At 43.0% G+C, this 22,247-nt stretch overlaps 1 protein-coding gene across 1 annotated transcript; it reads right to left on the bottom strand.

Moving 5' to 3' along the window:
* Positions 1-1,446: 1,446 nt before the first annotated feature.
* Positions 1,447-21,283, bottom strand: plpp2b (phospholipid phosphatase 2b). The gene is made up of 6 exons (XM_033622078.2): positions 21,038-21,283; positions 6,446-6,597; positions 5,927-6,189; positions 5,763-5,820; positions 4,486-4,662; positions 1,447-1,971 (listed from the first exon to the last, which is right to left on the bottom strand). Exons 1-6 carry the CDS (start codon positions 21,096-21,098, stop codon positions 1,813-1,815), a joined length of 870 nt encoding a protein of 289 aa, XP_033477969.1. The 5' UTR covers positions 21,099-21,283; the 3' UTR covers positions 1,447-1,812.
* Between the last annotated feature and the right edge of the window lie 964 nt (positions 21,284-22,247).

The raw sequence follows: 22,247 nt of genomic DNA, 5'->3' as shown, positions 1-22,247 counted from the left end.
ACATGCTCCCAGTGTAGATATAAACAGCTCACTGTAAGATAACACTAACACCATGTTTCTTATTTTCAGGTGATGACACACTAAGGAAAACATACGTATTATATCATATTCCATTTCTGCCAATATATCCCCCTAAATCCTGCACACTGGACCTTTAATTTTGATTCACACTAACTGGCAGTGGCAAGATGATGCAGTAAGTCAGACACTCACTGGACACACTTATTTGGGCAGTGACACAACATGACACGAGGAATAATTGCTAGGAGTAGAAATCCACTCGCACTAGTGAATCAGAGTTGATCAGTGTCGTGAGTCACCAAGCACGGCAAGCCTGTATAGTCACTTTTAAAAACATTATATTGTTTGTCAGAGTAGATACCCAGACCTGTTTGAGCGGCAGTTAGGAGAGCTAGCAGAAACGTATCATCAGCTAATTTCAGATGAGAGGATTACCTCTGAACCATGATGATGTTTAAGTCGATATATTCCTCTCGGAGCAGCTTCGGGGCCTGCAGCTGACATTTTTTGTGAGCCTTTTTGCCAACAAGATGACATGATATATGGAGATAAGTAGCTCATCTACTGCGAACTGGTTGCCACTCCAATAATATGATACAATTTCCAACTCTTTTCTAGTGTGTAGCCAGTTTAAGGTGCACTAAAATAAAGCTATTCAACACACTGTGCCTTTACCTACAGTTATATACATTCTTGTCTTCCTTCCTTTCGTTCTTACGTTCTTTTATAACTGCCAACAAATTTGGTTCTCCACAAACAGAAGATAAAAACATATAAAAAATGTTAAAGCTACATTAAGCGATATATGTGATATCAAGATAAAATCAAAGCACTCCTGGCGTGTAAAACAGTTGCTACTACTATGAATCCTGCTGAGAATCAACACCTAGATCCTCCTATTCAACATCTCTGTAGTTTTTTAGGCTGTTTAAGTTCATCAGTCCATAAAGGCGAAACCCAATCGCTCTTACTGACCCATCATATAAAACTTTGGGCAGCTGCTTCCTGTAAACACGGACTGAGAAACACCTCACTGCGAAATGGTAAACCTACTGAACAAGTGACAAGAAAAAAAGTGTCTAAGCCAAAGACAACATTCTCAGGAGGTGGTGGCATAAAGGTGAGTAAACATCAGACCTACATTTGTCAGTTGGCAGGAAAGGACCCTCACTGGGATCCTGTGTTTCTGCTGTGCACTAACATGTTAGCCACAAGCACCTAATAAGGCAAAAGTATACCGTAGCTTTGTTGCTGTGGGTTTGGAGTCGTTCGCTTAATGCAGCTTTAAGCACATACACTTTAACATCAACAATGATGTCTTAAAAACAATAAGCCCCTCTCTCTCTTACAGGAGAAAAGGAGGTCATCATGGTGTCTTTCAGAGGGGGCTCAAGCACCTAGCGTTGGGATGCAGCCCCCTCAGTCAGTCCAGTGGTTGGGGAGGTGGGGTGTGAGTGGTTGACACAGAGGGAGGGAGCTGGGGGCTCGGAGGCTGCACGCTACAGACCCACTCCCTAGCTTTACTCCCTTCAAACAGACATACAAAAGGGCTGGTTGCAGAATTCATATAGACACTCTAAAATAAAACATCTCACACTCATGGGACTTCTCACATAGCATCAAGAGTCTGCAGTGATCAGCCTTCAGAGTCAGGACTGCAGGAGACCCGGGTTATTCCCTGAGCTAAACACTGCTGACTGCACAATCAAGGTTAAAGCCCTAGAGTTTGACCCTATCACACAGGTTTGGGGTCTGCAGGCTGCAGCCTCTGTTCCCTAGCGTCAGCCCCGATCACACAGGGCCGGGATTGTGGTGATAGTTGTAATGGTTGCTGTGCTCGGTGTCTGCAATCTGCAGGCTGGGTTTCCTCTCTGGCTCTTCGCTATCAGCTGTGTCTGGCCTTGTGCAACGTGGAGGACGCTTCTTAAAGAAGTCTGAGACAAAGCGCACCTGCAGAGGAGAGGAGGAGAAAGGAGAGGAGAGGATGTTAGCTTTAGGGAATGTCTTTCCCACAGATATTAGAGTATAAGCATGTAGGGGATTCAGAGGAGGTAAGGGCTGGGCTGGAAACTGTGATTACATGTGTCTGGACAGGTCTGTGCACAGCTGTTCGGTGACACACTCACACACATACACACATGTGAGAGGAACACACACAGAGAGAAAGCACAACCCCTGAAGGCCATAAAACAGTATGCCCAGGAGGGTCTCTAATTGCGCACAACACTGTGAAGGCCAAATGCGCAGGCCCACTTCCCAATTAATCATACACGGACACACACACTTGCACAAACACACACTCTACCACTCCAGAATTTCCACGAGGCAGTGCTGACAGTGGCTCACTCAAAACAGGGAAGTGGCCAAACAATAAAGACGCCCAGCTGGATGAACTGAGCAGAATGAACTTATTGCCTGAGAACCTGCCAGTGTGAGTGTGTGGGTTTCTATCAAGTCACACTTCACTCCCTTCATACTTCCTGTCTATATGGATTTTTACTGCCAGGCTGAAATATGGATTCTTCAGGGGCAGTTTAGCTATGATGGGAGTATCACTAACAGAGAGATTTCCATCAAATGTCATTTTTATGATCTGGACCCACCCATGTTTGCCTTTCCTGAAGCCAGAAACCACAGCAGTAAGACTTTAGAGTTTAGATGTCATCAGGTCTGAGGCTGGAGCTACTTCACTGAAAATCAAATGTCAAAAACTTAGCTTGATTTCTAGAGATCAGTGTTGATGTTTTTTTTTAGCTTTGAGCAGATGACATCATACTATTTTTAGTATAAAATCTTAAACTTTCTGCCAAAACAAAATGGCTTTAATTCCCTGCATGACGAGAGACTATATCAAAAGTTTTCTGAAATCATGGAAATATCATGTAAGAAATTTTAAAGTCTCCCTCCACTCAAAAATGTGTATCTGTCCCCTAAAATGTCTGACCTTCAGTATACTGACTTGTATCTGTGCTAAGTTTACCACGTGAGAGGTGTTTTCACAGTCCGCTGCTGAACAGGGAGTTGTCATGGATGTAAAAAGAGAACTATATACAGCGCTGGAGACAGGACCCCATTAATTTCTATGAAAGTTGCTCAGTGGCGCATGAAGCCAAAAACGTTTAACAGCCACATAAAATCACCAGGACTTTCAAAGACTCTCTAGACTTTCAAAAAGGTTATTGGACCAAACTGATCAAATGCTGACAGTAAACAAGCTTTTCTAAGAGGGCTGTGAGGCTATAAAAAATAAGGTATTCCCTAGAGCTGCCCCAACTAAGAATTTACACAACACAACACAATGGTTTGAGTTGAATGTGTGAGAAAGAATAGTATCAGTAACGTTGTTAACACTGTGCGACATTACAGAGAAATACAAAACCGTACTAATGAACCTTCATTAATATAGGCCTATATTTTATCTACAAGTGCACGTCACACACTGAGCGAGCCGCCTGTTAATGACGCTGTCGGCAAAGCAGTAATGATTGTGCTAAGTGGCTAATGGGCATGTAGCTACTTCCATGTTTCAGATGATACGTCATGTTTGTAGTCGACCAGTGAAGATGAGTTTACATATCACCTTGGGTTCGTCCTTCACCTTCTCAAAATGATCCCACACTGTGCATTTCCTGCCCGACATGTTATTAACTAGCCTGTGTGATAACCGCAGGTACCAGCCCTGGAGATTAACGTGACTCCTGTCTGACTGCTGAGCATGGCCACTTCCTGTGTCTGTTCTTTCAAAGTACTTTTTTCCCCAATAAACAAGCTCTGTTTAGACTCTTTTACGCATGCTAGCACCCTATTTAGATTTTTAAAAAAAAAACATTTCCAGTGTGAATCAGAAAATGGGTGGCACGGGCCGCAGGTTGAGTATCACTGTCTTTAAAGATAGCAGTGTATGTTTCACAACCACTAATGCTGTGTCAGCCACTGCCAATTACAAGCTAACAAGCTAACTAACAACAAATGAAAGATGCTAACTACACTTACCACTGTGATACATCTGCTAGTCATTGATTTTGGTGCACAACAGACTCCTAATCTGAGTCTGGGTCTGGGTCTGACTTGAAGCTCAGACATGTAGGGCTGAATCTCCCATCTCACCATCTTTATGCACACTGCTCTTTCCCTCGTAAACTTAGCACTAGTCTCACATGGCCAAACCTATTTCCACACTTTGTTTAAGTGTTGTTCCAACACTGGAGAAAGCGGAAAGCAAAACCTACCGCAATCTGAGGGTGGTGGGCAGGGCACGAGGCCAATATCTCAATGAGAAAGAAAGAGTAGATCTGCTTCCAGCTCCTTTAGGGAGTTTTCTTTTACTTTTTATATGGGAAAACCATGTAAAGCTAAATATTAATCATAGCAGAGTATTTTTACATCTTTTTAAATGTGTCTGGAGGGGGCCTTTAAATTTTGCAATGTTTGCCCTTGACAGAAGTTGTTGTCGTGGAGACTCACGTTGAGCACAGCAACAAGCGCTCCCTGCAGCAGCCCAGTCAGCACGTCACTCCAGTGGTGCTTGTAATCAGAGACTCGGGTGTAACCCACATACACCGCAAAGGCCACCAGGAAGAACTGGATGGTGGGCCGGAGAAGTCTGGCCCACTTAGCCACCAGTCTGGCCTGCACGTAAAGCTGGAGGAAGTGGAAGAAGAGCAGAGGATGGTAGAGTGTCAACTTGATATTACACTGAATCACACCATAAAAAGGTTTGGATAATGCAAATGGTGTCTGCATCAACATCAACCGTATTTGCACTGACAAAATGTTATAGAAATGTCATTTAATGAAGCAGTAACATCACTGTGTTTGCTTAAATAGATAGCCCATTATACTGTAAGGTTTCAGGGTAGATGGCGCCTCACTCAAAACTCCCAAAACAAAAAAGTCCATTTATTGGGAGTTTGTGTCTCTAATGTAAAAACGGTGGCTGGTATGCTTCAAATTGGATTTAACTATAAAAAGGTGTTGAGTACGAATCTAATTTATGTCCACTATGCACTGAAACCCCTTTTTTTACTGGAAAACAGCAGACGCCAAAAAATTATGAACCTGGCAACAGTACAGACTTCTCTGGGTTTCTGCTGGGCTGCTGTTGAAGGTGCAAAAATTGGCATCACACTACAGTCCCCCCCGTCTGTCACACAGTCACACTGAACGCTGTAGGACGCAGGCTGGATATCACAGCTCAGCTCGATTAGCTTGCAGCATTTCCCTGGCAAACAGAGAGCCACTGACAGGACTGGACGCTAGCTTGAGATATTCAGTCTTTTCTTTGAACTGTTGCTTTGCTTGGCCTCTCCCTGTCTGACACTGGTGCCTGGCTTTTAACACAAAGAGATGAGGGTAATGAACTGGATAGGCCTGGAAGACAGAACACAGCACATGATTTTGCCTTCATCATTGCTGGGAAAGGCAGCAGAAGCCTCCAGATCACTTCTCTCAGTATCCACATTCTTCCTCTGAACTCTTGCCTTGTCCTTTTATGTCGAAAGGCACAAACCGCCTCTATGAGTCTTTTCTCCTTCTCAACAATTAACCCTCGAGTGCGGATCCAAACACATAAACTTCTTCTCAGATGAGTCCATCTGTGGACTGTTATGCCTGACTCACACTGAGATATCTGCGTACAGATCACATGGAGATAACTCCATGTTTACTGTACATAGGGATGTGTATTTACACTGTGTTGAAGGACTTTTAGTCACGGACTGAGCCTCACATCCTGTACTTACCGCTAGGAAGAGCATGCAGTACATTCCAAAAGAGGAGTGACCAGAGTAGAAGGACAATCTGGAGAAGAGACAGAAAGAATCAAAACTCATAACACAGGATGTTTAAACTGTACAATCTAATTGGCATCATTATCATGTGAAATACTAAGATCTCCTCCTCCTACCTGGCCTCTGTGACGTCCTGAGGCTTGCCAGTGCAGTTGATCATCTGCATGTATCCCGTGCAGGCCCTCGGGCCACACACTGCCATGAAGTTCGGTCTCGGGCGGCCGATCGTGAACTTAGCAAGGTCGGTGAGCGACTGGCTAACACATGCTCCAAACAAGAAGGTGCCCACCACCTTGTAGAGTGCAGCTACATACTGGTTGAAGTCAGAGTTAGAGTAAATCCTCTTGCTGTACACCAGATACGCCTCTCCAGAGGAGATCTAAGGTAGGAAAGAGTTTCAGTGAGACTTTGTTCCAATTTTTCCCCCCCCATTTTTTGCATCATTAGAATGAAATTACTTTTCCTCCTCATACATCAACACTGTGCCCAGTTCCTACCGTTAGTAATGGAGCAAATGGCACAGAATGTTGTTTAATGAGTGAAGTGTAAACTTTCCATGATTTCGGCTTCACTGAGGTGAGACGTAATAAAGCTCCCTGCGAGAAGAGAGGGGAGATTGACAGAGTAAAACTCACAATGATGACGGTGCAGGTAATGGTGACAGCCGCCAGCATGCCGTGGGTGATGGTGTCTGGTTTCACGGGGTACATGATGCTCTCGTCGTCACAGTAAACCCCTCTTATATATGGCTTGGATACCATGGTCATAATGATGAAGGGCAGTGCCGCTGTAGCCAAAACAAAGCAGAAGAAATAACAGTCTGATTAGATGAGTTGGAATATTCACTATAATTGGAGAAACTGTGCTTTTAGTGAAATGAGATGAATGCACTGGTCACTGCCAAAATCATATCTGGGCATACAGACCAGCAACAAGGTCGATCCAACAAGTCAACATACATCATATTGTTTTGGAATAACATATTTGCCCCGTTTTGGGCAGATTTTCAGACATGACATCATTCCTGAGAGCCTGGAAGTGAAAATGTTTCTTTAAGGATAGCTAAATTGTGTTCTGTCTCTCTCTCGACCTCAAGGTCTAAAATCAAAATGACGAAAACAACCCACAAGGAGAAAAAAACATTCAGTAGTTAAATGTCAGGGTAGACATGCGCTGCAAGGAATTACAAAAATAAACAGTGCAAAATAGTATTTATACACACAGGCATGTGGGCATATGTAAAAATCACACATCGCGCACGTACTGATTAGACACAAGAGTGAACACACACTTAACAAGAGTGTACACAAATTGCTTCAGACACAACACACACGGCTGCAGCTTGTTTGAATGATGTGGCTGTGTGCAAAAATAAGACCAAATATAGCTGCTCAAGGCTCCTGAGTGCACGAATGATGTCCATCCCAGAAATACTCCCTCACACTCTTCCTCGCTTACGCACGTACACACACTCCATTCACCGCATTTTGTAGACGTACAAGCATGCCTGTAACAAGTTAAAGACATATGTTCTTTACAAAGTTTAAATTTGTATACACATGATAATGAAGACATAGTAAAGATGCTCTTTTGTTCACTCTCTTTAAAAGTCAATCTGAGAGATGTGGATTTTGTTGCAAGAAGTATGAGAGGTTCTCCTGGATGTTATGATACAGTTTTTCCTCAGCAGTGACACTGGAATCCATTGTAACTAATCACAACTTCCAACTACTACTAAGGATGTTCCTAACAGCTATTTTCCCTGAGGTTTAGTCCAGTGGTTCCCAACCAGGGGTCTGGGGACTCCCAGAGGTCCTTGAGGGAGCTCCAGGGGGTCCCCAGAAAAATGGGGAATCATTTATTTTAAGTATTTTATTCACTATAGAAGTGAGCCCAGTGTGAAGAGGGTTCCTGATTTGAACCCAGGGTGGGGGAGCCCTTCTGTGTGGAGTTTCCATGTTCTCCCCATGTCAGTGTGAATTTTCTCCAGGTACTCCAGCTTCCTCCCACAGTCCAAAGACACGCAGGTTAATTGGTGACTTTAAATTGTCCGTAGGTGTGAATGTGAGTGTGAATGGTTGTCTGTCTCTATGTGTCAGCCCTGTGATAGTCTGGTGACCTGTCCAGGGTGTACCCTGCCTCTCGCCCAATGTCAGCTGGGATAGGCTCAAGCCCCCCCTGCGACCCCTAACAGGATAAGCTGTGACAGGAAATGAATGAATGAATGAATAAACATTTTACTAATAAGTTTAACTGACTAGTGTTTCTGGTGCCTAATAGTGAGGGTAGCAACGTTTAATCAACTCATTGACTACATTTTCATACTTTCATACTTCATACAGACTTTAGTAGAAACAGTATGTGTGAGAAAGACCTCACTTAATGGATAGAAATGGCTAATTTATCATTTTAATCAAAGTTTAATTAAAAAAATAAAATAATTTAATTTTAAAACATTGACTCTAGTAGCTTGTGAAAGATATTTGTCATTATCGTTGATATTTCATGTAAAGCGTAAGAAATCAACTGATAGATGAAAAGAATCACGAGTTGCAGCCCTACTGAGGAATGTGCTCTCCACCCTGATATCCACTACCACTGTCCATAACAGCCAGACAGACTTCTTGTCTTGGGGCCACTGTGGAAATGCCACACAGCCACATACTAAACGCAAGAAAAACAGCCGTGAAAAAACACTGCACACACTTGAAAAGTGCTCTCACCAATAGTATTACATTTCTGTGTAAATGAGCAGTGCAACCCTCCCATTCTTTCAAAAAAATGTCTGCAGCTGACATAATTCCAGGAGGACTTCCAGCGAGACTGACTGATGAGAGACCAAGAGTCCACATACTGAAGACTGAGACTGAAGGAAAATATACAAATGGATGGTGGATCAGGATTCAGCTGAGGTGAACACCAGGTTTAACTCCACCCTGAAACGAGCATGGAATGAAAGCCTACTGTAAATGTACCATTACTGAGAAAAAACAAAACTAACGTCATGGTTTTCTTAAACCTTCAACAAAGAGGTTCAAAAGGATGTGAAGAAGGATGTAAAACATGTGAATGTAACACTAAAACATGAGCTCATAGGCAGAGATTGCTCTCATTCTGAGGGAAGGAAAAACACAAGCACACCATTATGAAGAAAACTGTGTGTAATAAACCACTAATAAACTAATGATGCAGAGAATTCCCCTGATAAATACCGTAACTCACAGTAAACAACAGTACACAGTGACACCTGTACAATGACACAGTGTGTCTCACATCGCATATATCCTGGGTGACGTGAGATGAGTAAGGACTTTGTTTGGTGACATGCAAACTGCACACATGCTCCTCACAGAAACTATAGAGACAAAGAGTCTTATTGGCTCAGCAGGGAGAGGCAGCAGCAAAGAAGAAGCTTTGTGCTGAGGGAATGAACAATAGTGCTCTATAGGATAAACACATTATCACACATGGACTCCTGGTAACACGATCTTAGTGGAGCTGGGTTTAGACTAGACAAATAGGGAAGAAAAAACACAAATAGAAATACTAAGTGATTTCCACAAGGTATTCACACACAAAAAGCTTAAGGGAGGAATCTCAACTCCCAATTTAAATATGTCAACAAGACACGTCTGGGTAAAAAATACTCGTCTTATCAGTTAAAATGGGCTTCAGTGTTTACCGCATCAAACTGACACTTTATTGGCAGGTTTATTATGGGTGAAATGCAAAATAAAATCTGCCTTTTGTTACCTTCTATCAGCTAGCTGTTTCCCCCTGTAACAAGTCTTCATGCTAAGCTAAGCTAACTGGTTGCTGGCCGTAGCTGCATATATTTAAAGTACAGACACAAGAGGGGTATCAGTCTTCACATCACATGCTTCCTTTCTATGCAACCAGTGGGCGTATTTCATTCAGGGCACCCTATTTAAACTGCTCTGGCCTTCCTCCTGTTGCTGCTTCCTCTGCAAGCTGCTTTCCAACCCACCTCCACCCCAGCTCCTCCTTTTCATGCTGTGTCTGACTTATCAGTGTCATTTCTGTTTGTCATTGAGGCTGGCTCTGTTCTGTTCTTGAGGGGTCTTTGCTGCTGCTTTCCCTGCTTTAGGCTTTCCATGTAGGCACATGGAAGGGCAGGGTGGTTTACTTTCTCCACCTTAGGCTTTCCATGTAGGCACACAGAAGGGCGGAGGGGTGTGCTCTCGCTGCCTTAGGCTTCCACGTAGGCACATGAAAGGGAAGGAGGGTTTGCTCTCTCTGCCTCAGGCTTTCCTTGTTTGCACGAGGAAGGGCAGAGAGGTTTGCCCTCGCCGCCTTAGGCTTTCCACGTAGAGGCTTTCTGCATAGGCCCGAGGAAAGGCAGAGAGGCCCCAGAACAGAGCCATACAGCCAAATATAATAATGCAAATGGAAATAACGTTTTCTTTGACTTCAGTGTTCCTGACTCAACTATAACTTTAACCAGCAATAGATCATAATAGATTATACATATTATGGAGCTACTGTGATGTCACCCAATGGTTTGTGGGCTCCCTTTTGGAAGCTTCAAGTGACCATGTTTGGATGAGAGGGTGGAGCTGTGGATCTGACTCATAGACTGTGGTGACGCCTCGCAGACAGCCTGTCACTCAAAGTGGCCACACCCTTAATTGTGCATAACTTTAAGCTTTACAAAAATTGAAATGGGTGAGCCCTGTAGAGTTGTCATGATGGGGAAATTAGCTATGTGACCAGAACCGGTTTCTGTACCAGGCTGTAAACATGTTTACATATTTCTAGGGCTGTACCGGTCTTTGTTCAGTGGGACGTTCAGGGTGACAGCGAGTTTCATGTAATATAATAAACAGGCTAAGTTAGCCCTCCAAGCTAATGCATGCTAGCTGTGCTAACGACAGATCGGAAATGTGCAACAACACTTTTTATTGACACTAGATATCAAACAAAAGCCAGAGACTATATCGTATTAAGTTGCTGTAAGTAAGGAAGCGCTCACTGTGCAGCTTTTGGAGCCAGTCCCAAGTGGCCATGGGAAAAACTGCAGTTTTTGGCACTTCCACTTGTAACCAGCAAGCGCTGTCAAATGCTTCTATGCCACCTCCCTCCCTTGTCTGCACCCTCATCTCTCTGTGAGCAGCAGCAGCAGCTGGAGGACACCTGTCCCTGCACTGTAACTTCCCACTGGCCACCAACTACCAGACGCCAACTGGCTCCCTGTTATTATCACATCTACCAGCCATGTCAGGACGTGGTAAACCGGGTGTATCAAGTCTTATTCCACATATTTTCCTCTTAGCGCAACCAAAATCCTGTTTGTGACAACCACAGCACAATATATGTTCTCTTGTATTTAACCAACATCCTGTCTCAGGCGCCTCGGGGGAGCACCCCGATATGGATTTACTGATGTGGCTTTTGGGTGGCAGTTTCTGCATCTGTATCCTACATCCTGCTTCCAGCTGGCAACAGAGCATCAGAGCAAAAAGTCAAGAAACAGCAGCCTCTGGTTTACCTTTCCATCTCATCATCCGGGGCTTGAATCAAACCGAGTTATAGCGGATAGAGTGTCATTACAGGAGTTATTGTTGTGACTGCTGCTCCAAGTTCTTGATATATTCTATAAAAACAGAGAATGCTTGGAAACTTTCTTCCAGTGGCCACTCTGATACTGAAGTATCTCAAAAATATTATCTTAAGACTAAACCAGACTCCTCATATATCCAGTTCGAAATTTACCCAGCACGTCAAATATCTTAAAACATTCTTTGAAAACATAATATTATCAGGGTGCAGGAAAACAAACATTTTCCTTCTTTGGGGTTTTTGGGGGGACATTGTGACACTGAATCTGTTTCCTCTCCACGTTACGTCAGTCAAAACAAACTTTTTGTGCAGTGTGGATTGCAGTGAGCACAACCTTAAAAACAAACTACAACTGCAAACAAAATTAAAGGAAAGACTTGTTTGGCTGGATTCTAACTCGTATCATAACTGCATAACTGCAAGTTGTAAAGGTTTGTGTAAGATTGTGCCTGGACAAAGTCAGAGGGAATGTTTGTTTACTCAATACAGCATGGTAAATGTCACTTTAAAACTGCAGAAGGACGTGATTATTTCTATATTGCGGTCACATGGTATGGTAACTTCAAACTGTTTTATGAAGGTTTTAACACTTGCCAGAGCGGAGCCATTAATCACAGCAGAGCCGGAGAGAAATTAAGTGAAAAGCTTCAAAGAGAAACACCAGCAGCTAATGTATTAAATACTGCCTTTCTCGACCTGACAATGTCACAAAAGGCTAAATAGCTTTTGCATGTACATCAACGACTTTACATTCTTGGGTATCATTTGTTTTTATTCTGTTTAACCATGTGCTTATATGGGTCTTTTTGTGCTGACTAAATCCTCTTAAACAAACTTAGATTTTGCTAGTTTGCCACACATTTCACAGACTGAGTGAAGTCAGGGCACCTGGCCTTAAATAACCCTCTGCTGGCTTGTAAAAAAAAAGAAAAAAAAAGAAGTATGAATATGTAATTTCTGTGTTCATAAATGAGGCTTTAATTCAGCTGACATGACTTTAACTCGCCGGTCATAAATTACGTTTAAGTTTGGATGAAAATAAAAGTGCTCAAATAAAATGATGTAAAGAGTCTGGACTGCCTTTATGGGCCGAACGAACGGTGCATCCTGAGGTGTGTGAATGTGTCTCTGTGGTTCATATCTGAGAAAAACAAACCAGCCACTCTGTTGAAATGCAGACACACACATACACAGCTCACGGGCAAAAATAGAACCACCGGTAGGCAAAATAGGTCTCTGGGATACCACGAGACAAGCCCACAACCCAAATTGACACCGCTCCAAAGCTACCCTTTGCTTTAGCTCCACTCCGAGACCAAGCCTTGACTTGGGCTAAACGCAGACATCTATGGTGGATTTTTCTGATGAGAAAACACAACAGAACATACACACAGAGGGTAGAAAGAGGAAGGTGGATATTCAGGATACAGGAGAACCTTCTCTCTAGACACCTGCTGCTACGGATGGAGGCAGGGAAACGCTGCCAGTTTGGAATGTAGCCAGGAAGCTAATCTCCAGCTGCCAGTCAGAAATCTCCTGCCCAAGCCCCTAATGGGAGTCCGTTTGAAGTCGCAGGATGCGGGGCTCAAGCTTTCCTGTCTCAGATTAAGGAAGGGCCATTTTAGAGGCTTTGGTTCCATTCTGGGAAGTTTAAGGCTTCTTATTTACCGGGCCGCAAATTAACATTCATCCGCAGCGGCACCTCGGTGTCTCCCCCTGCTGAGATGCGCATTACTGCAACAGAGAGCCAAGTAATTGACGGTGACCATGAACAGTCAGATGAGCATCACGGAAGATTTAAGCATTAACTGATACCGCAGGCAAACAAAGATGTCAGTGTGAGAAAAGATTTGCACTCTTTCCTTCATTCCTTCCACCACTGCTGATTCACATCCTCCATTCTGCTTTTTTTCCCTCTCTCTCTTATTCAAAGTCATTCATTCTTCTCTCTGGAGCGCCGTCTTTCTGTCTGTCATTCTCTCAATCGTAGCGTCCTCCCACACACTTCTCTTTCTGTTATAAATATAGAGGCCTCAATGGGACGGTGCTTTTTTTAGCAGGCAGATGTGCAATTACGAAGGACCATTTGGACCACAATCGCACTCTGGGGCTGAGAATCGAGGCTTGTCATGTCCTCTCTCTTCCTCTCTCTGTCTTGTTGGGTTTTTTTTTATACATCTTGGCTTTTCTTTGTCCTCACTCTCAAGAAATGTCGACGCCTCGACTCAAGCTGCCACGATCATCTGGAAGTTGCTCTAGTGGTTTGAGAGTCCCTCACACCTACTTGCCCTGGTTTCTCTGACATAACCTGCTGCACCTGCACAACCATGTGGACGGACAATTACTCTCCTCAATTTGAAAAACATACAGTCTGGGTTTTCATTATGCATATTTTCAAGGTGTGTAAAGACTGTGTGTGTGTGTGTGTGTGTGTGTAAGAAGGGTGTTCTCATGCCCCTGGGCTGCCCTGTTTGGTCTGAAACTTTCCTTCAGGGTCACAGCTGGAACATTCACTCCTCCTTCTAATTTCTTCCACTCGCATTTCTCGTCTTTCCAGCTCGAAGGTCACTAAGTGAGTTTCTTATTTCTGTATTTCATCCCTCCCTTTCCGATCCTTCCTTTCCTTCTGTTGATAGCTCTTGTTTCCTCTCGCATTAACACCAGTCCTTCTTTATTTTTCACCCCCGTGTCACTCTGTAGTCATTTACTCCATCTGACTGTGCCTCCAACTCTCATCCCCTCCCAGTGTGGACAAGGACAGAGGAAAGCTTTTTTTCTCTCTTAGCTACAGTCAGTGTTTCCACATTTTTTTTTCCCTGCTCTCTTTTGTTTCCTCCCTCCAATTCAACCATGTTGTTGACAGTAAGAAACCTATAGCAGTAAAGCCCTATCAACATAAGTGACGTTACAGTCCTTTACAAGATGGCTCATGGTAACAAAACAACTAAACGCTCCCTCTTTCTGACTGTCTCTCCCCAAGCTGGACTGACTAATGTGGAAGGTATGTGCTGAGCCTACAACCTCTGCCGGCGTTGGCCTCTGGAATTCTAATTCACAAGAGGAACGCCCAACTTCACCAGTCACACCAAATCCTGCTGCTACTGCTGCCCATTCTTTATTTTTAATCCCGCTGTTTCGCTCCGTCCATCATTTACGCATGCTTAGGTCCAAGCAGTGCAGAAGGAGACAGGGTGGCAGGCAAGGTTGTAGGAGTGGTGGGAGGGGAGCTAAATCTGGCAATCAAAGAGTCTGGGTTTGGAGGGGATCAAAAAGACGTGGGCCACACAGGTTTAAACCTAAACCATTACCGTCTGCAGGAGGAGTTAAATTGTAGAATTATCATGGATAGTGCTGAGCTTCTCTGGAAGGTCACTAAACGTTCTGCTGTGTCGTCAGCTTATCATGGCTAAATATATTGTGATTCTTCTGTATATAATTACTGACACCAGAGTCACATGAATTGGACTCAAGTCACAAATCTTATGACTCCAGGCTCATCTTGGCAAAATCAGAAAAAACTTAAAACTCAACTGGACTTAAATGACTCGTGACTTCACTTGGAGTCTTGAGTCTTTTGGCTTGAAAATACTTGATACCTTTCCCGAAGCCCTAAGATTAAAAAGCATGTTGTTTACAATGAATCCATGAATCAATTTATTTCCCTTCATTATGTGAATCAACTAACATTAATGTTATTTATTCCCAGCAAGACAAAACTTAATTCCTTGGATCCACTTTGTTTGCCAATCCGACAGCAACCAGTCAAGTTGAAGGAGAGAAGCATGAAGAATTGAAGTTATATAACTGGGCGCCACTTGGAAAAGATGATACCAAAGATAATTTTGTTCATGTGCAAGAATGATGTGGTAGTCAACAAAAAAAACAAATTGCTGTCTGCAAAACGCAGGGTTGAAAATAACAGACAAACAAGAAACAACTTTGTTCGATATTTGAGGTTACACAAAGAACGGTAAGTGGAGGCTAATATTAACATAGCTAGCAAGCTAATGTTTAGCTAATGGTAGCAAAACAGCTTATACAATTTTTAACAAACTTGTTTTAACAAATAAATGCAAATTTTAAAAAGTGTTAATGATTTTTGTAAATTGGAAAGACTCGAATCTTAAAGTTTAGGACTTGGGACTTGAATGTAAAAAACTGCGACTTACTTGTGGCTTGCAAAACAATGACTTGGTCCCACCTCTGGCAAACACTTCAGAGCTGGCGCTTTAGGGCTGCTACAAAGTCTTTTTTTACACCACCTTCGCATTTTTACACAGAACCAAACAATGGCAGCATCATGCGGCTCTACTGTTTTTAGATAGCATGCCAGAATCCCACAGGCAATAGAGGCGTGACAGGTCTAATGTTTAACACAACAGTGTCCGCCTCTAGTGTGACACATAACATATGTGTTGGCAGCTGCTTCTTAACAATATCAATGGCATAACATGGCAACAACAATTATTTCCTGTCGCTGTTACATGGTGGCAGATCCTGACCTCTGCTCGAGGGGTAAGGAGCTCCCTCACCTCATTGTTTTCCTAATTTGCAGACATTTTCAGCCCCTGTTCTTCCTCTTGGAGTTAGCCACTAACTGCTGCTAGCTGCTTTTTAAATCTCCCAGGGTGGTTTGCACACACGTTGAACACATTGTCAAAACATCATACTTGTCCTATGGTCTAGTATTGCCGGCTGTCCCTTTCTACAAATGCCGATTCTGGGCTTCTGCTGCTGGCTTTCCCAAATTGTACCTTTTATACAGAACAGTGAGGCGACATAATGCCGCAATATTCCCACCTTGAACAGGCGGTGTAAAAGGGGCTAAAGATTAGCTATTGTCTGACACCAGTTACATCATTAGTGTTTCTCCAAATTCTGGTCCCTATATGTGAGGAGGATTAACATGTTGGCTGGTATGTCTCCATCAATCATCAGCCTTTAAAAGACACTGGGAAGCTACATTAAAACAGCAGGCACCAACTGTTTCTACATACAAAGCAATACAGAAAAATTTCTCATGACATCTAAAACAATAAAAAGTGGCAGAGACTGATCATTTTCTCCTTAGTCATGTCTTAAAAACAAGAATACTATTATTATATAAAAGGTACAGTCACAATAGTGCCTTGATCTCCCTGAAATCCCCAAACTTTCCACCAGCTCACCACTGAACTTTGTGAACTCATCTGTGTACTGCACTGAGCTGACTTTTGGGGAATGCAGCTTAGAAGTCTCAGAATTAATCTGGTAATGATTTCTCTTCAAAAACAACCACCACAATAGATCCTCATCCACTTCAGAGTATGACTGATAAAAGACTGAGTTTACCAGAAATCCTTGTGCAAATAAGATAATTAGAAAACAAGAAGAAGAAGAAGAAGAAGAAATGAAGCTGGGCTCAGATTTCTCTGAGGGATGTGCCTGTTTGTTGAAAGGGCATTTAGTTTCCATGACAGAGCTCTCCTGAGGAAAACAATTCCCATCAAGCGTCCTCACTGTCTTTCACTGAGAACTCAGGGTGATCAGTCTTCCCAACGCAACCGCATGAGAGGCCCGGCTCCCTGGAGACACTGCAGCACGGCTTCACCAACAAACTCTAACAGACATCCAGCGAGGCCAAAGAACAGAGCATGAGAACACTTCAATGTAACTGCAACCTAATAAGATAAAAATGATGCGAGGGAATACGTAGCAACTCTTTGATTGTTTTACAATTGTGGGGCTTTGGGGGAAAATGCTTATATAACAGGTAATGAATCAGTCAATAACAAGATGCTGATGCAAAATTAGATAACTCCTCTGTGTGTGTGTAGCAGCTCAGATCCACAGGAGCAGCAATGAAATACGATAACGCAGTGTCATCTTTCTGGCACACTTATATCTTGCTAATAAAAGAAGACAATCACATGACAGGAAAATTAATCTTGAGCTGCTCCCTCTGCATACAGATGACATTAGTGTGTGTGTGTGTGTGTGTATAAAATTGAAGGCATAACAGACTTATAACAGAACTAGTTTGTCACAAGCTACAACAAAATGATGCGCGAGCGTGTTTTCCACCAATGCCTTGCCTCGAGGCCACTTAGTCACACACTATTTACTTGGACTATCTAGCACATTACTCATCATAACACACAGCTCATTGCCACTCACGTTGCCTTCAGGAGGCACCCGAGTCATGCAGCAATGTGAGCCGTGCCCCTCCTCCTCCACCTCTTCTACCTCCTGAACAACCTACACCTGTGTACTGCTGCACCTACAGCTACAAGCTGTGGGCAGGGAGAGGTTAAACCCACAGCCTTTCCTCTCTTGTGCTTGCAGCCAACACCCACCGTCTATTTGTGCTGAGTGTAGTCTTACACAGACAGAGGAGGAGAGAGGAAGGGAGGGATACAGTGAAGAAAGAATAGAGAAGACGGAGGGAGGCCAAGGGCTTTAAATGAACAACAAACTCAAGAATGGGGTTAGATACTTGAAAAGCAAAAACAACTGCGTCCCTCCTGATGCGTCAGACAGGTTTCTCAGCTATAAACTTTAGATTATACAACAAACCCTGTGCATAATGATTCATAAAAACCACTCCTTGGCTCTAAAGAAGCCATTTTGTATCAGATTTCTCCTTTAAGAGGTTCAGTGATAGTTTTATATTGTATGAGCATAGAGGGAGGAACGTCATCCACAACAAGAGTTGTTAGTTTGACCTGGGCAGGGCAGGGTGTGAGGGACAGAAGGGCATGCCAAAGAAATCGCACTGATTGTATCTGCTGCTTTTATTTGGCCTTTGAATTTCAAAACAAGAGATAACTGGCGAGAGATAAATGTAGGCTGCATAAGAACAGAACAGAGGTTAAAAAAGGAAATGTTTTTTGTTGGAGAAAAGCTAAGGAAGACCACAACAGTTGTTAATCAGGCAGGATAACATTTAGCTTTGGTAGATTCTCATATAAATTTTAACAATAAGAAGTATAAATACACCCAAAATTCAGACAAACCCAACTCAAACTCTGTTTCCATATAGGCTAATGGTTAGCATAATTATAAGCTCTGCCATGTTGTTATTACATGGCTGGGGCAACCTCACATAAGCTTGGGGTTGACTTGACGATTATTTGGGTGGCTGACGTGGGTGGCAAAGGGGAAGGGAGAGGCATTAAGGGTGGGATGCAGCTATCCAGACCTGACCGACCAACCCATGCCAGACGTTAATCCCAGACTTGTGACAGTGAAATGGCGAGGCTTATCAAGTTCAGCAGTCTGTGAATATTCCCACAGACGGAAAAATACCCCTAACCTCTCCGAAAAGCCAGGGGGGGAGTAAAAACTGCACAGCAGAGCAGATTCGCACATGCATGAGGCATCATCCTTTTCTGCGTTCTCTCTCCAACTTCCACCACTATCACCAGTGCAGACACAACAGGGGATGAGCACGCAGCCAAAAACCAGACCATAACGCAACGCACGTCTGTCAAGGGCTTGTGGCATTAATACAGAAAACCAAAGTCCCACCACTGTGGCACATTCCACATACACACAAAATCAGTGAGGCTGAAAAACAGCTTTTTCAGAGGGTGTTGGTGACAACTTCTCACCTTGGTTGGTTTTTGTAATGTAACTGTTATTATCAGAAGCTCATCATTATTATTATTATGGAGGACGACAGGTGTCATTTAAGTGATTATAAAGCATTCTGATATTGAAATTTATTTAGGTGCATTTATTTAGATTTAAATCGGACATATTTATTGATGAATTAAGGGGCAGCAATAGTATATTCATCACTATGTTTTCATTAGTTTCATTATCTTAGAATGAGTTGTTTATACCTGCATATGGAGATTGTCTTCTCTGTGAATTTGTGCTTTGTAGGATAGCAAAGGAAAGACCCACCCCACTTTCCCTATGATTGGCTGGTACTGATTGCCTTCATCAGATGGACTGGTTATGTTAGGCAGGAGGAGTTAGACTAATTAGGGTTTGGGTAAGAATGTCAGAGTAAGCTAATTGGAGGTAGAGTTAGGGTGCTTTCAGACCTAGAGTTGTCTTGCTTTGGTCTGAATCAGGGACTAATTTTGTTTCAAAGTTTCATAATGACCTAGAGTTGGTTCGTGTTCTCACAGCAGCATTTACAAGCGGATCAGATAAAATGTCTTGTGCAAGAAAGCTGCTCTTGATTGGTCAGAATTTCCATGTGGGGAAAAATCCAGGAAGCGAACAAAACGTTGAAGAAGAGTACACCTGCAAGATAAATGTGACACTTTCTAATGTCACAATGGAGGGACAACTACGCAGCTTGAGTTTAGCGCTGTTCATCGTGGACTATATTGCTGTCATTGTTCATTTTAGTCAAACCATACAGTTTGAAAACGAGGCGCGGCTCCAACTAGAAAACAATGTTTTGATGCATTGGATGTGCTGAATGTGGATATTAAGGCAGTACAGGAGGAGGCGCACATTAAGCCCAGAGCACACAAACCAAACACTGGCTGTAGATAGGACCATTTGTGTGTTTGGTTGGTCACCTTAGTTTTGTTACATGCTTGGCACATGGGAGGAGTTTCACTTCTGCAACCTTACCACTAGATGGCACTAAATCCTACACACTGGACCTTTAATATGTGTAATTATTTTAATAATCCTTCTTGTTATTGTCCATTTAAGTTATTGGAATAACTAGTAATTAATCTATTTATGGGTTCATTAAGTTATTTATTAAATCTTTTACCTACTCTTGTTTTGTTGTCCAGTTAGACATTACATTTACAAGACACCTGCTGTCCTCCGTATATCCAACATATTCATTTCCATTCATTAAAGATTGCCGGAAAACAACAAATGTCGAAAGCAATAACCAAAACATGTCATTATTTGTTCATTGCCCAGAGGAGGAAACAAAAACATGCACAGTAATGATGAGATCTAGTTACTACAGCTATGGGAAATGACAAACTAAGCCTAGCCCTTTGCAAAGCTGAAATCAAATGCAAAACAATGGTGTGCAGAACAATGTGGAAGTAACATTTTCAGAAATGCAGTGTCTGTGGGAAGCAGGGGAATTCTTGACAAGATTCCTGGCAGACAAAAATATTGAAGAAAATGAGGAATAAGCTGGGCACACACACATATCAAATTTCCATAAACAAACATTGAGCTTCCTGAGGCTCTGTAAAGTCCTGCAGAGTTTTGGTGGGGAGTGTGGAGCATGCAGCAGGCCTGGGAGGAGAAGGAGAATGATATTTCCTCATGTGTGCCACCATAGTGCTATTTAATGTCACATTTCAGCCTGGACAATATTGCGGCTGGGATCTGGATAAACAAACCAGATGACAGGCTGTTCTATTACAGTCCTGGACTCAGGCATGGAAACACAGTGGCTTCATTTGCCGTTTAAAGAGATAGAGACGGGGATAAAATAGCTTTCGTGTCACTTAAACATAAAAATACACAAACAATGCATGAGCTGCCATGACTAGACGAATTCCCGAGTTGCTGCCATGAGTGCAAAATAAACAAACAAACCGAGAAACTGGCAAGAAACTGCAGTCACCCCAAAGATATGATCTTCATGGTGTCAGAGTCCCTGCTGACAACACTGAAAAAAGGCAGATTATGCTGACGTAATTTTGTACCAAGTGTCCATAACTTACCTACTACAACACACAGCACGTCCATAAGCACGTACAACTTCCTCTTCCTCAGCTCCTTCATCTTCTTGCAGTTAATTTACTTCAAAAGCAACTAATATAAGAGAGAACAACTACTTTTTAAATAAGGCAAAGAAGTCCATCGGGCGCTCGCTCGCTTAGGAATAAAAGTACAGGCTATGCAAACAACCTGGTAACCTGCACTACGAGTTCTTCCGGGATCCTCTTCCCTCTACCTGTGCTGACATTGACAGCAAAGGTGTGTTAACTTTCCTCAAACGACAGCGTGTTAAAAACGGAGCAGATACGCACACGCAGCACTGGAGCTTCGCGTCCCTTTGCGCGCATTACTGCTTTGGGTACAAAAGCAGGACTGGAGAGATCCTCCGATTTCACAGAGCTGGAGGCGTCCGGAGAATCCAGTATAAACTCTTTTCTCCGCGCGCGCACACACACTCACACACACACACACCACGCCACCGCAGTGGTCCCTCCTCCTAACTTCCTCGTCTGGCTCCTCTCTGGCTATCTGATCATCGCCAGGCTCGAGGTTTTTACGCACAGGCGTGCAAAGAGCAAGATATAAAATCTCTCAGCGGTTTGCCTGACTTTTCTTTCCCTGCCTCGCAAATTAACTGTTTTTATGTCTTTTGAGAGGAGAGGAGTCAAACACTGTGAGGATCAGAGCAAGAGGAGGCGCCTGACAGCAGTAAATCTGACACAAACTGCGCTGTCAGGTCGAGAATGAATAAAAAAAGAGGGAATGGAGTATTATTCTGAATCAAAATGACTGTCATCACACCTGACCTCATTATCTGGAGTAATCTGGATTTAATCAAGAACATACAGTCATGGGATTTAAAAGCACTACAATAGGGCTGTGGCTTTAATTGAGGACTAGCTCTGCCCCCATTTCTGAAATCCTCACACAGACGAGAGCCCTACATGATCTCATCCCATCATGCACTCGAGTTTCCCCGTGAAAGCCCCACAGGACAAACACTTGAACTGCTCAGTTTAGTTGAGAACTTAACCTTTTCCCCGCAGTGCACTCTTCTTTCATATATTTGAGAGATTTATATTGAAGCTGACTAAAAAGCAAACAGGCTCCAAATAAGGTGCAAACATATTAGTCAACACCTCCATGTCACTGGGAGCTGGACTCACACCGAGCACACTTGGTGGGTGATTAAAAAATATAGAGGACAAAACT

The sequence above is a fragment of the Epinephelus lanceolatus genome, chromosome 6 (genome assembly GCF_041903045.1).
Source record: "Epinephelus lanceolatus isolate andai-2023 chromosome 6, ASM4190304v1, whole genome shotgun sequence".
In the NCBI taxonomy this organism is placed as follows: Eukaryota; Metazoa; Chordata; class Actinopteri; order Perciformes; family Serranidae; genus Epinephelus; species Epinephelus lanceolatus.
Note: the sequence above shows the minus strand (reverse complement) of the source record. Positions and strands in the feature narration are given on the sequence as shown.

Excerpts from the sequence above, each read along its gene's own strand:
- plpp2b (XM_033622078.2), bottom strand. The coding sequence starts at position 21,098 with ATGAAGGAGCTGAGGAAGAGGAAGTTGTACGTGCTTATGGACGTGCTG. Across the intron at positions 5,821-5,926 it reads CAGGACGTCACAGAGGCCAG|ATTGTCCTTCTACTCTGGTC; the intron begins GTAGGAGGAGGA and ends TCTCTTCTCCAG. Across the intron at positions 1,972-4,485 it reads CGCTTGTTGCTGTGCTCAAC|GTGCGCTTTGTCTCAGACTT; the intron begins GTGAGTCTCCAC and ends TCTCCTCTGCAG.